Genomic DNA, 14637 nt, shown 5'->3' with positions numbered 1-14637 from the left:
CCTTGCGCGAGTGCTCCAACGAGGACTAGTGAGGAGTGGCGACTCTCCGATACCTCGGCAAAACATCGACGCGTTTCTCCTTCTCTATTTACTTTGAACATTTACTTTGAGCAATTCAATTTTTGTCATTTACATTCATAGAATTGTCATGTTAGAGTAGGATTGGAATATATGTTGCTAAACTTTTATACGGTAGATCAATAGATACACTTTCTAGACACAAGAGGTTAATTAGGCTAACCATAGGACTTAATTATTGTAAAGAAATTTAGAATTAGCCCAATTCACCCTCTTTTGGGCATCTTGATCCTTTCACATGTGAACCGGGCTATGGGTTGGCACGGCCTGCCAATTTTGCAGTGTCTGACGGGCTGGCACGGCACGAAAAAAAGGCTCATAGTGTCGTGCCTGGGCCGAAGGCCAAGCCCGCGTGCCTGATAGGCACGGCTCGCAGGGCATGGTGTGCCTTGTCGGCCCGACCCCCATCGGGCCGTGCCAGGCCGGACCGGACTGGCCCGTTGCCCATCTATAGTTACAGGTGATTTTCAAAGGGAGTTTTGTCTTTTTCTTTTTTTATTTATTTTGGCTGAATATTTAAAAAACCATAATAAATTATAAAAAAATCATAAAATGAAGAATCCAATTTAGTTGACTCCACATGAGTAGATCTACATATTAAACATATAATACGGTATGCTTTAGTATAAAGTTTTTGCTGTAGCTTTAGACCTATGCTTTTCTATAATTGTGGTGAAATTTTTATGGTGGTCCAATTATTCTATGTTTTAACTGTAGTAAAATTTTTATACTCGTTTCTATTTTTATACACTTTTAACTATTTTAAAACTATTTAACAAGCATAAAACTAAATAAATCTATGACTCAGTTATACATGGTCCAATGAGCATGAATTTTTTACTACAGTTTAATCATATAATAATTAGTCCACCATAAAAATTTCAACACAATTGGACAATAGAAACTCAAGTTTTGAATTAATTGCAGAAAATCATAGATCTAAAGCTAAAGAAAAACTTCATACTAAAGCATACTATATTATATATTTACTGTGTAAATCTACTCACGTGGAGTCTAATAAAATTATATTTATCATTTTATGATTTTTTCTGTGATTTACTACGACTTTTCAAAAATTCAGCCGCAATAAATTAAAAAGAAAAATACAAAACCGTCTTCAAAAACCATCTATAACCAGGCCAGGGAGGTAAAATGAACGGTTTTAAAAGTTGAGAGATGTGGTTTACCTGGTTTTAGAGTTCTGAGAGAAAAACTGACTTTGAGGATTGTTCAGGAGATAAAATTGACTTTTTTTTCATTTTACTGTTGCGACATGCAGTCATCCTGTGATGACTGTATGTGATGTAAAAATCAGTAAATGTTTTGATCGTTTTGAGTTCCATAAAAAAATATAATTCAGTTCCATAAAAAAATATAATTCATGACTTTGGATTTGAGATGTGCGCTACGATCGTTTGACTGAGTTTTTTTTCCTGAATTGGAGTGCCTCAGGGTGAGGGGCGAAATTCTGGTCCCATTTGTTGCTCAAAGAAGTCGGAGTGTCGGACAGTGCAGTGCGACGGCCGACGGGTGGTTTTCAGGCATTACCATGGCTCCGTTCAGCTTACCTCATATTTGGCTTTATTTTTTAACCGAAATAGTATTTTTTTCTCACAGCAATTCAGCCAGAACAGTGTTCTTTAGCCAGTTTCAATCAAAATTCTGCCATCCGAACGAGGCCACATGTCGCGTAAGTACAGAGCATTAACATGTTTGATATCACCAAATAATCACTCCTGCACCCTATAACCTAGATCCACATTCATAGTTGTTGCGGGCACACAGAGTACAGAGATCCAACTGCATACTGATTTGACTAGAGCAAGTGCCGAAGCAACGACGGGTGATCAAGATCAACATCGTCATCGACTAGCCTTCGTCGTCCTTGGCAGAGCAAAAGGAAAAATCCTCTATCATCGCCGAAGTCCCGTTCCCCGGCCCATGCGCACATTTAGGACATGACGAAGCGATCCTTCTTCACGGTCAGGAGGATCTGCGCGTCATACGCCGCGACGGCATCCAACACCGTGAGGTGGCAGATCACCTGCGCACCAGCCGCCGCCTGCTCTCTCACCTCCTCCATCTCCTCCTGCAGCGAGCCCGCGCTGAACTGTCGGGGCGGGTCGACGTCGTACACGAAGTAGCAGGGCTTCGTCGGCTTCACCGAAGACGAAGAGCGGTCAGGATTTTTCAGTAGCAGGCGCAGGTCGCGCTTCTCCAGCATCCGGCCTCCGGCGGCTGCTATGAGGTCTCGCATGCGGTCTCTTTTGTCAGGGCTCATGAAGTCGCTCAGGCAGAAGCACAATCCCGAAAACAGTTTCGGTGCCTGCAACCATATCAAGTGACAAGTGAGTGAAGAATCAGAACGCAGCGATCAGCCTAGGTCCACGAATGAATGATCTCCTTTGTTGAATGCTACATACCCCTTCACTTGCTCGGATTCTCCCCTGCTTCGGCCCGTCGATTGCTCCGAGTGAATCCATGGCGGATGCTGCTACCTCGTAAGAAGCCTCTGGACCTGGAGCGAGCTGCAAGCAGTCCGCGACCCCTAAAAGAGCAATGCAGGGTCAAAAGCATCAGCACCGGACCAGGACTGAATGAAGGAGATAAGATCGATCCAGCAGCTTGTTCAAACAAGAACTAAAACGTAGAGGCACAACAAAAAAGAAAGTAGTATAATAGCTCATCTATGGAAATGATCCAGCAACAGAAAGGTTAGATACTAACATTCGAAATGAACAACCCATTTCCCAAGCAGTATTGCCATAAGGACTTCAAATGATCTGCTCCATGAGCTACCAGCACCTTTGCCCAAAACGACATGGGTCACATTTTCGGCCCACTCTTCCGTCAGCGTCGCCTTGGTCCAACACGCAAACTTTTGCACGAAGTCCTGCCCAACAAGCGTAGCAAATTGGTCATCAGAAGCAGGAATGGAACAGAAATATTTAGTAAAGTATATACAGCAAATAGTTTCTTGTACCAAATTATCCATGAACAAAGGTGGATACAAATGGAACAATGGAAACATGTTATGCATCTATGACGCGCCTAATAAAAATAGGCTTATTTTGATACTTTATTATATGCTACCTTCTCTTCCACACTTAAAGAGAAACCAAGCAAAACTAACTGATCAGAAGGGCAGCTTGATGTGTCATGCTGATCTGATTCCATTTCTTCCCCTTGGCAAGCTCTGGAAATTTCTTCTATGTCTGGATGACAGCTGGAATGATGGGATAAAGGAGAAGACGATTAATTAGTGACTGTTCAGTTTGCCAAAAAAAATAATAATAATGATTGTTCAATGACCTAGAACCTTTACATTATACTATCTCCCAAAAGGATAAAGACCTACGAAAAATTGTGAACCTCTGAGGCAAGGACACATTTGAGGTGTTACTCTTGTGTCTTTGTTGGTCATACCTTTCACGATTCTTAGATATTTCTTTGTCATATGAATGCTTAGTCACGAGAGACTCAATTTACAATTACAGAAATCAAGGATTAAAGAATACTTTAAGTAACCAGTAAGTTTTTAATATCTTAAGGGAGAAGAAACATGACATACCCCAGTGGCAAGGAAGAAGAACTTGAAATGTGAAGCTGATCTATTTGCTGGTCATCCCTTGAGCTATTGGTGGAAATTTCTTTTTGGGAATGTAGGCTAAGACGAAAAAACACAGAGATTATATATTAATCATACGAACTACAATATTTACTTATCACACAACAAAGATGAAGAAATCACATACCTGTGTGGCAAATAAGGACTTGAAGTGGTAAGATGATCTGTTTGTTGATTTTTCCTTCCATGACTGTCAAAAGTTTCTTCCTTTTCTATGTAAGGGCTGAACCAACAATTACAGAAATGGAAATGGGTGATTTATAAAATTGTAATGAACCTTACACTATCTCCAAATTAAGGTGAATAACTATCATGTACCTGGAGTTAAGCTGATCCGTTTGTTCACCAACCCTTGAGCAATTGGTAGAAATTCCTTCTTCGTGGCAAGGATGGCTAGGGAAAACAATACAGCACAGAGATTATAGATTAATCACATGGACTCTAATATCTATACTGTGCACAACATTACAATTCACATACCTCTGAGTCAGCGAGGAAGCATTTGAGGTGTTAAGCTGATCAGTTTGTTGATTTTCCCTATTATGATAGTCAAAATTTCCTTCATTATCTGCACGTCGGCTGAAACCATGAAACTATAGAAATGAAACATGGGTGTTTACTAAAATTACCATGAAGCATTACTTTATCTATAATGGTGAGAAATCTCATGTATCCCACAGACAAGAGAAAACTTGTTATGTAAAGCTGATCAGAACCGCAAATGGTCGTCCATATGCAATACAAGTTTTGGAACGAAGTGGTCCAATGGGGAAAGTTCTCAAATTTTCTGAACATTTGCCATAATGGTTCGATTTACAAATGGTGGCAGCGGGTCAGAACCAAATTTGACAAGAGCGAAAGGAAGTTTAGTGATGGGCTCATTTTCTATTTTGGTGTAATTTGTGGAATGGTATAAATCGGACTTTTCAAAACCTGGCAAAGCAACCGGAAGAGGTGGCCTTTCTAACACTCCTTAGCGGTGAGTAAACCTCATTATGGGTGGTGTTTCTAGCGTCGTTTGGGATGTCTTCAGCTAATCACTTTTTTCTCTTCTCCTGTATGTTTCCTTGTTGCCCTTATTGAAGTGGGTATTTTTTTCCTAGTTGGGATCTATTGTGTTTGTGTGCAGCTGCTAGTGGTATACTCTGTAGCTTTTTAAGTTGTGTGGGGCCTGCACCCTGCACTCCTGCAGGGTGCTAAGGGCCTGTTTGGATCCACTGTGATTATAATAATTAGCTGAAATAATCTAACTGTGATCCAAACAGACTAGACTATAATATGGATTATCATAATCAAAACACAGATTACAATAATCCTATAATCCACCTCGGACCTACTTTTTGGTGATTGATACTATTTGTCACTTGAGACAAGAACAATCCACCACAATAATCTAGGAATCCAAACACTTCGATTATTATAGTCCATAATCCAGATTATAGTAATCCTATGTATAATCCAGATTATAAGTTCTAAACAGGGCTTTAGTTGTATAGTCATTTTTTTATTTTTTTATCTCCTGACATTCTAATATAATTTGCAGAAAATCTCTTATCATCCTTTTGAAAAAAAATGATCATCGACCTCCTCTTCAGAATCGGCAAAAGATTCTACTTTGTGTAAACATTGGCTAGAAAGAAAAAAATACAACACAGTACACAGATTACATGAACTGCAATATCTATGAATCTCCCAAGAAGGGCAAAGAAGGATCACAAAACCTTTGATGCAATGAAGAAGCATTGCAATTCTCCTTTGTATGTGTGCCCAGCTTATCACATGGTAGAGCATTTGAAACATGTTCAGGGCACAGCACATAGCCATCCTACCATGTAAAATAAGCTTGTCAGAACATTACATTGGTCATTGGTGGTAAAAAAAATACAAACCATTGCATCAATAGCAATTAGTAAAAGAGCTTACCGCGTCCCAGCGGCAACCAATTGTCTGAACTGCACATGGAACGTGAAAACTCGTGAGGCAAGGATCGTAATAACAACCAAGGGCTGCTCCCTTGACTCCACATCTTTTGCATCTCAGTTTTGAAGCACGTCTAATTTCTGGCTCAAAGTTCATAACAATGTCACCCTTAAACCACACTCCAGAAGCCCTTAAAAAAACACAGAAGGAACAGAAAATGAAAGGCCGACCCTAGAAGCAGCCCTTTAGATTAACACTAAACTGAACAGACAAAATAAAGACAACAAGGTTGCATCTTAAATTTGCAAGGTTTTCCAAAACAAAAAAAACATATGCAGCAAAAATGTTATGACAGCAAATCAAAATTATGTAGATTAATGTAAAGAGTTGAATGCTGTCAGCACAGAAGATAGAAACCTACCACTCGAGGCATTTCCTATGGACGTAGATGGCATCTGATGAGTTGCCCTCGTCAATGGACACAACTCTTCCCTTCAGATAACGTACCATCGGCCCAGGAAACTGAAATTAGTACCCATGAGTTGCCTTCAACACATCAGATCTGCCATGATAGATATAAGTATGTAATATGGATTCAATTGTATTACCAGGCTCGTTCTAAATGAATGACAAAAAACACATTCATCTTCAAATAAATTGATTGGAGTTAGGCTCTTCAATGCAGTAGCACCTCCATTTTCTTCGGACAAGGCACGTTTTCTAGACATATTGATTTCTTTGTATGAGCACTGATTTGGTCCTCCGACTTCTGTCTTGCTTTGCTTAGTGTGAGGGGATGGTGATTCCCCAGAATCTGCCACAGCTTTTACGTTTCCACCTTTCAACGGTGATGCCTTTTTGTTCTACAACAGAAAGTAGTCCACAAAAAGCTCAACAGATATCTAATTGCATCCAATTCGAAACAATGGTCAACAAAAACAAATGACAGAAAATGTTTACCCGGGTTTGAGGTTGAGAGTCGATTTCTCTTTGATCACGCTTTATCTACATAAGGAGCAGACCTTGTATCTACAGGTTGTAAAGCGGTAACCAACATGAAGGTCAGAATGTAAATTGGTGGACTAGATATGTTTGAAAATTTTTAGACTGGTAACAAACATTAGACTTGCGGCATTTTTTGTGAACAGAAATGTGAAAGGGTTGGTTCTCAACCTACATAGGAAGATATCTTTTAAAGTAAAACATGTTCGGCGGCTGTCTTACCCTTGTAGGATGAGTTTTTTTTTAATGAACCAGAAGCCATGGACGTGTGAAAGAAATACAAACTAAAGTAATGTACTCCATAACTACAGTTCACTGATTACTTGGTGATGAACCTTTGGTTACTAAGGGCTTCTTTGATAGGGCTTAGGCTTTACCAAAAACGTCAGGAGAAGCCACATTTTGGCGTTTCTGCTTCATCATTTTTATCTTGGTTTTGGCTTACAAATTACTCCCTCCGTCCTTCATTTAGAGGCGTAGTAGCATTTTTCACCGAGACCAAGGAGAACTTAATTGTCGTAACCTCCAGCCGCAAACGCCGCAAAATCCCTTCGTATCCCACGCTGACCGTAACTCCCTGCATGGCTGCATGCAAAAGCATTCAACGCTCGCGCAACGCCGGAACGCCCGTGACCGCGCTCGTCCGCTCCCGCGTTTTTAGTTTCAGTTTTGCAGTTGAAAATTGCCGTGTTTTGAGTTTCAGTTTTGCTGTTAAAAATTACCGCCATGCATAAGAAATCAAATCTCCCGCTTAAGGTTTCAGGGTGTTTAAATTTTTCACAGTTGCCGCGCCTATGAAGCCTCCACAGTTCTATATATACCCTCTCCTGCAACCTGTTCTAATCAGCTCTCTCTCTCGTCAATTCTCCTCTCCCTACCTCTCCAATCCATGGCGCCATTAGGCTTTGATCTCAACCAAGAGGCGCCCCCAGATTGGGACAATCCAATTGACTGGGAAGCCATCGGCGAGTGGGAAGGGCCTGCACATGCTCTCGGCTACAACTTTGTGTGGGATGATGGAAATAATGGTGCCTCTAGTTTTCAAAGATTCAGTTTGTTTTGTGCCAAATATGATTCCGCTGACTTGTTTTTCCCTCTGCTTTTCTAGTTGGAGATCATGACGACGATGCCGACGACCATGGCGCCCAGCAAGGAGATGCCGACGACCATGGCACCCAGCAAGGAGATGCCGACGACCATGGCGCCCAGCATGGTGATGCCAGTGACCATGGTGCCCAGCAAGTCGATGCCGCGAGCAATGCTTTGGATCATGGAGGAAACAATAACACTGGGGAGGGTAAGCTAGCATTTCTATCATCAGCATCTGTTAGCTTCTTTGTTGCATGGTACTGTAGCACGTTGCTTTCATGCACGTTGCATGAGCATGAGCATGACCATATTATACTTTCACGTTGTACTACCATGTTCTTTGTTTTAAATTCGATTTATCTTTGCAGCTTCTGGTGGGAGACAGAGGAAGTTCTACACCGATGACATTAAGATGGCTATATATTGTGATTTGTTAGCCAAAACAAAACCACCTATACTACAGCGTGGAGTGAGTAAGGAAGTTGCACAGAAATACAGTGTGACTCGTAGAGTAGTGCAGAGGATATGGCGAGAAGGACAACTTGCTGGTGGGATACATGGTGTTAAAAATAAGTTGGTTAGGAATTGTGGTCGCAAACGAATTGAGATAGACATGGAAGCCATAAAAAACGTGCCTTTGAAAGAGCGCACAACCATCCGTGATCTAGCCAATGCGCTCGGTGTGTCTAAAAGCGCACTTCATAGTCATTTTAGGGAGGGTTATTTCCGTCGGCACACAAATGACCTAAAGTTTAGTTTAACAGATGAAAACAAGAAGGCACGAGTTAAGTACTGCTTGTCCCTGCTCACAAACAACATTCCAAATGCTCCCACGTTCAAACCAATGTACAACATCGTGTACATCGATGAGAAGTGGTTCTATAGGACTAGGCGTAACCAAAAGTAGTATCTCGCCAGTGATGAAGAAAGACCACAAAGAGCGGTTAAAATCAAAAACTTCATTGAAAAGGTCATGGTTCTTACTGTGGTTGCTCGGCCTAGATTTGAGCATGGTGTATGCACCTTTGATGGGAAAATTGGCAATTTTCCCTTTGTCTACGTAGAGCCTGCAAAGAGACGGAGCCCCAATAGAGATAGAGGTATGACATGCATATGTACTTAAAATTTTCCCTTTTCTATTTAATTTTCCCTTTTTTACTTAATTTGGCTAACAAATGGTATATGCTTTCTGTAGGTGTCATGGTAACAAAGGCCATGACGTCTGTTACCAAGGAAATTAGCCGACAATTCCTTATCAACAAAGTCCTCCCTGCAATAAAGGAAAATGGCCAGCCGAAGAAAGAGGAATGCCAATATTCATCCAGCAGGACAATGCCAGGACTCACGTTGCTGTAAATGATCCAGCATTTGTAGAAGCTGCCCAAGCAGATGGGTGGGACATACGGCTAACATGCCAGCCACCAAACTCACCCGATCTTAATGTGTTGGACCTTGGTTTCTTTGCAGCAATTCAAGCGTTGTTTTACAAGGGAACTCCAAACAACATCGAAAAAATTGTGGAAAAGGTTGACAAGGCATTTTGCGAGCACCCTGTGGATAGGTCCAATCAGATTTTCCTAACATAACAGAGTTGCATGATGGAGATCATGAAGCAAAATGGAGGACAATATTACAACATCCCGCACATGAAGAAGAAGCACTTGGAGATGACAGGCAACCTTCCAATTAGCTATGAGTGTTCGATGGAAATTTACAATCAAGCATTAGGATTCGTTGGTTAAACTTGCTTCTTTTGCCATGATGTTTAGAGTATCTTTTGCATGGGTAGCGTCTGTTTACTTCTTTCCTGTTAATCTTAAGCTAGTCATGATGTTTAGACGATGCATGTTTAGAGGGACTTTTGAAATGAATGCATGAAGAAATAGATAGACATAAGCACTTCTAGGTAGCATCAGCGTTACATGCACTCTTACTACTGCTCGGTTACATTGAATCAAAAACAACTACTCTTGCTGTTCGCCTACACTGGTTGAATCTTGAATATCAGCATCACTCTTGGCCATCCATATGTGTGCAGGGAGCAATACAGTATCGTCATCCATCTTTAGATCGTCGATGTTAGGGAAAAGTACCTTGCAGTCAAACTCGTTGAAGCCATGGATCCATGATGTGATCTCATACTCACTGTGTATGAGACCACAGCGAGAGCATGGAATCCTGATGCCGCGACGGATTCGCCACTCCTCACGATCGATGGTAACGAGCTCGCTCTCGTCCTCGGAGTCCGGCGCCCAGTTGAGACCACGAATGAGCACCGACGAAGCGACCGCGCCCTTTGCCGGCGAGGCGGCCGCGCCCTTTGCCGGCGAGGCGGCCGCGCCCTTTGCCGGCGAAGCAGCTGCGTCCTTTGCCCGTGAGGTGGCCGAACCCTTTGCCGGCGAGGTGGCCGAACCCTTTTCCAGTGAGGTGGCCGGCGAGGTTTCCGCGTCCATGGCCGGTGCTTCTCTTTCGTGGCTGAGTACGCAAGCGGGAGGGATAAAATAGGAAGCGCAGTTGGGAAGGGAGAGCAACTTGCATGCATGCATGCAACTGATACTGGAAGCGAGGCGTCGCAGTTACTATGCGCGAGAATACAGGACGTGAGCGCTGGCTCCCGATGCACCCAACGGCTTAGGCGCCGGTGAATTCACAAACCTTTTCCCAAGCCAATACGCCTCTGAATGAAGGACGGAGGGAGTATATTGTTATACTGTTTGGATGACCTTTGGTTTCTCATAATGTCTCAGGGGCAGTTTGGTCTTTTCATGTGCCACTTAACGGTGTTAGAGGCGGGAGATGATGGTAAGGCCAGATTGAAAAACGAAACTTCGAGTGAGGCTAAATAGTTAAGAAATTTTGTTTCAGGGTAAAAAAGAAAGACAACCTTAAACTATAACCAAATAAGAAATTTTCTCATTTCTTATTTGGTCCTGGTTTAAAGTTGTTTTTCTTTCTTGACCCTGAAACAAAATTTCTTACCTATTTGGCATCACTCGAAGTTTCGTTTTCCAATCTGGTCTTACCATCATCTCCCGTCTCTAACACCGTTAAGTGGCACATGAAATGACCAAACTACCCCTGAGACATTATGAGAAACCAAAGGTCACCCAGACAGCATAACAACATAATTTTGATCACTTTGAATCCAATTTTCATAACATAAAAATTTGTGTTATGAAAAATGGATTCAAAATGCTCAAAATTATATTGTTATACTGCCTGGGTGACTTTGGTTTCTCATAATGTCTCAGGGGCAGTTTGGTCTTTTCATGTGCCACTTAACGGTGTTAGAGGCGGGAGATGATGGTAAGGCTAGATTAAAAAACGAAACTTCGAGTGAGGCTAAATAGGTAAGAAATTTTGTTTCAAGGCCAAAAAAAAAAAAGAAAGACAACCTTAAACTATGACCAAATAAGAATTTTTTTCTTGATTAATTAGCTACCTTACCCATATCGGTGCTTGCGAGGCAATCACCATCCCCCCCCCCCCCCCCCCCCCCCCCCCACACACACCCCCCCACACACCCCACACCCCGCCCCGCCGCTTTTGTACAAGCGACGCTACTAGGCGCTGATCCATAGATGACAAGCACGTAAATTAATTAGCTACCTCATTACCAGAGCCGCTAGCTTGTCCCATTAAATCGATTATTATATTGTGCACGAATTTTCAGCGTATAATCAAGTGCAACCATGAACAGTCCCTACATGACGTACTGTCGGCTGTATACAAAGAAAAGTCCATGCTGTGCGTCAGTGCGTGTGTGGGCAATCCTGCAACAGGAGCCGCTTGTCCCAACTAACCCCGCCCCCGCCCCGCGACAGGCCATCATACATATATTCAACTTTTTGAAGAAAGGTACGCGTGAATAAATAGATTTCTAATGTTGTCTAAGTCAATTTTTTGACCGAATTTTTAAAAAAAAACCATCAAAATTTATTACATCAAACTAGTATCATTGGATAAACCATAGAATATATTTTTATAATATACCCATTTTATGTCATAGATGTCGTTACTCTTTTCTATAAAATGAGTTAAACTTAAGACCCCATTTGGAAAGGAGGATCCTCAAAAAAATTTCAAAGGAACTAGATTCCTATGATTTGATGACGTCACTTGCCGTTCAGGAAGAGAACTTGCCGTTCCTATGGAAAGGGTAGCATTCCTCCACAAAACACAGGAAGCAAAACATTCACTCCGACTTGAAGGACCCGTTTGGTAGAGCTTCGGCTCTAGCTGAAACAACTTCAGTTATGGCTTCACATATGAAGCAGCTTCACTCGTAGAGCTGAAACCATTTTTATGGAATGTTTGGCAAAACAGCTTCTCCGGATGGTAAAAAGGGTAAAAAGCCTAAAATACCCTTATTTTCTTCTTTTTTCTTTTTTCCATTCCTTTTTCTTTTCTTATCTTACCTAATCCGTTCACCGCTCGCCCTCCAGAAACCGCACCCGTCCCGGCCCTCCTCCTGCCCGCCCGCATCATCGGCCAGAGATCCGCCGCCACCCTTCCTCGTCCCTAGGAGCGCGTCGGGGCCTTCTCGTCAGCACGGCCGCGTGGCCCGCACTCCGCCGCCTGCTGCCACCCTTCACACACTGGCGCACCGCCCCCACCTCCGCCACGCCGGCGCACCTGCCCCAACCTCCACCTCGCTGGCGCATCCACCTCCACCACGCCGGTGCACCCGCCCCGACCTCCACCTCGCCGGCGCATCCACCTCCACCTTGCCGGCGCACCCATCTCCACCACACCGGCACACCCGCCCCCACCTCCACCTCTCCTGCGTACCCGCCCCCACCTCCACCTCGCCGGCGCATCCACCTCTAGCTCCAGCGTCTACACGTGCTGCCGTCGGGGGCAGATCCGACCTCCATGCGCTAGGGTCGACAGATGGTAGACGGGAGCTGGGAGAAGCTCAATTTTTCGGCTCCACTCGGGGCAACTGGCATGTGAGAGCGTGTTTTGCAGGGATCCCCATGAGGAGCATCTTCAGAAACTCGCGTTCGGTACTGGGAGCCAAAAAACAGCTCCCGGAGCTACCGCAGAATCCATACCAAACGTCCCCGAAGTTTTCGTGGAAGCCTAAGACACATGCGCGTGTCAGTGCGTGCCAAAGAGAAAATGGAGGTGGGCAAGGGGAACAACGGGCGATGGGGTTGTTTTAAGGTTGCTTTATTAAACACGGATTGTTTTTTAAACCTGAATTTTTCTAATTCATTACTTTTCCATTCCTATGTTCCAAACACTACTTCCTACAACTTTGCTATGTTTTTGCATTCCTCAGTTTTCTCACTTTATCCTAACTCCATTTGTCGGTGCGAAATGTGACCGACAAGTAAATATTTGTAGTTTTGTCGTGCGCTGTGATCGGATGTGGCCTAGCACGCGATGACACAGGATTTATACTGGTTCAGGCAACGTGCGCTACATCCAGTTTCAGTCGGTCGGTAACTTTATTCCTGAGCCCTGGTGCTCGAAGTTTGCTATGAGGTTACAAACGAGTAAGGAATGAGAATGGGGTATTAGAGGCCCGGTCGGACTCTGATCCGAGTGGAAGAGAGTGACGGATGCTCAAACGTGCGCTAAGTATTGGAGCATATGCTCTATGTGTCTAAGCTTATCCGCTGTTAAGAGCGTGTAGACTGTGTCCTTTTAGGAGAGAGCGCATCCTGTCGATAGAATATCGTCGGCAGTCCACCGAGGGGTATCCCGTGATGGTAGATTTGTCGGTGGGGGTGCGCATAATCAGGAACCAGATGGTGACACAAGGCGCAGAGACAGCGATTTGGACAGGTTCGGCCCATCTGGTCGACGTAATACCCTACGTCCTATGTCTTTGGTGTATTGTATTGATCTGGACGATCAAGTAGCTTGTCCGCTAGGGGACCCCTGCCTCTCCTTATATAGTCTAGAGGGACAGGGTTACAAGTAAAGTATTCTATTTGGTACTATACAATGTCTTGCGGTGCACGCCAAGCAGCGCCGTGCATGTCTTGATCTTGTGGGCCAGGGCACCCCTGATGGTGCGGCCCATGTCTTGTCTTGAGGATACCTGGGGGGGCATACCCCCACACATCCCCTTTTATAAATGAAGGAGATGGCCTTACAAGTTAAAGACAAAAAGGGAGAGACTGTGTACGGGTGCTATCTAGCCTTGTCGCCCACACCGTCGGGTACGGCATGCCATCTCCCACCATACTATTTACGTTGCCATCGCCCACCATACTATTTACGTTGCCATCGCCCATCTTACTATTCATGACCCGCTGTACCTGGCAGGCTGCACAGTGTTCGCCTGGGACGGCAAACGACGATGCCCACAATATTGTTTGTGCTCTGACACGTCTGGCAGGTTGTATAGTGTATGTATGACATGGCCTGATGGCACAGTCCTGCAGGTGCGCAGGGCATCGTAGGGTATGGTCCTCGGCATTGCGGTTGACCTGAGTGCCTTACCTTATCTGCTCCGTCTGCTCTCTGGGCCCACACCGAACAGGCGTCCTGGTCGGTCGTTCCCAGTCGGCCCCGACCATATCGGTCGGGAAAGAGAGGCGAGCAAAGGTCTAGCATATCATCGGTCGGAGGAACATGGTCGCAGTTGGACTACGGTCCCACCATGGTCAGGGCTTCGACCAGGTCTCCTGGCCGGAGGTGCCGGTCAGGGACCGGATCGTGGTCTCGACCTATTATTATGTATCTGGACCGGCCTAGACGCGTGCTGTCGCTACGTCGCCTGCTGGGCCAAGTATTGCAGGGAAGTGGACCCATTGGGGACCCTAGGTTTATGAACCCAACACAATTCCAGTATTTTGTATCATTCTTTGTTTTATATTCCTTCGTTCCAAACAGGCCCTAAGATAGTTTGATTTGCATGGATTCTAGGAATTGAGTTATTTGGGGATGGAGGGAGTAGCAAC

General features: G+C 44.1%; 1 protein-coding gene across 1 annotated transcript; it reads right to left on the bottom strand.

The window, feature by feature from the left end:
- Positions 1-1817: 1817 nt before the first annotated feature.
- LOC136474131 (uncharacterized) lies at positions 1818-6248 on the bottom strand. Its single transcript, XM_066471735.1, has 12 exons — positions 6048-6248; positions 5630-5658; positions 5428-5531; positions 4187-4285; positions 4025-4099; positions 3834-3929; positions 3646-3745; positions 3451-3542; positions 3172-3304; positions 2806-2971; positions 2502-2626; positions 1818-2404 (listed from the first exon to the last, which is right to left on the bottom strand). Exons 1-12 carry the CDS (start codon positions 6079-6081, stop codon positions 2030-2032), a joined length of 1428 nt encoding a protein of 475 aa, XP_066327832.1. The 5' UTR covers positions 6082-6248; the 3' UTR covers positions 1818-2029.
- Positions 6249-14637: the final 8389 nt, after the last annotated feature.

This window comes from Miscanthus floridulus, chromosome 8 (assembly GCF_019320115.1).
Source record: "Miscanthus floridulus cultivar M001 chromosome 8, ASM1932011v1, whole genome shotgun sequence".
Classification (NCBI taxonomy): domain Eukaryota; kingdom Viridiplantae; phylum Streptophyta; class Magnoliopsida; order Poales; family Poaceae; genus Miscanthus; species Miscanthus floridulus.
The sequence above is the reverse complement of the archived record's forward strand: the minus strand, read 5'-3'. Positions and strand labels throughout refer to the sequence as shown.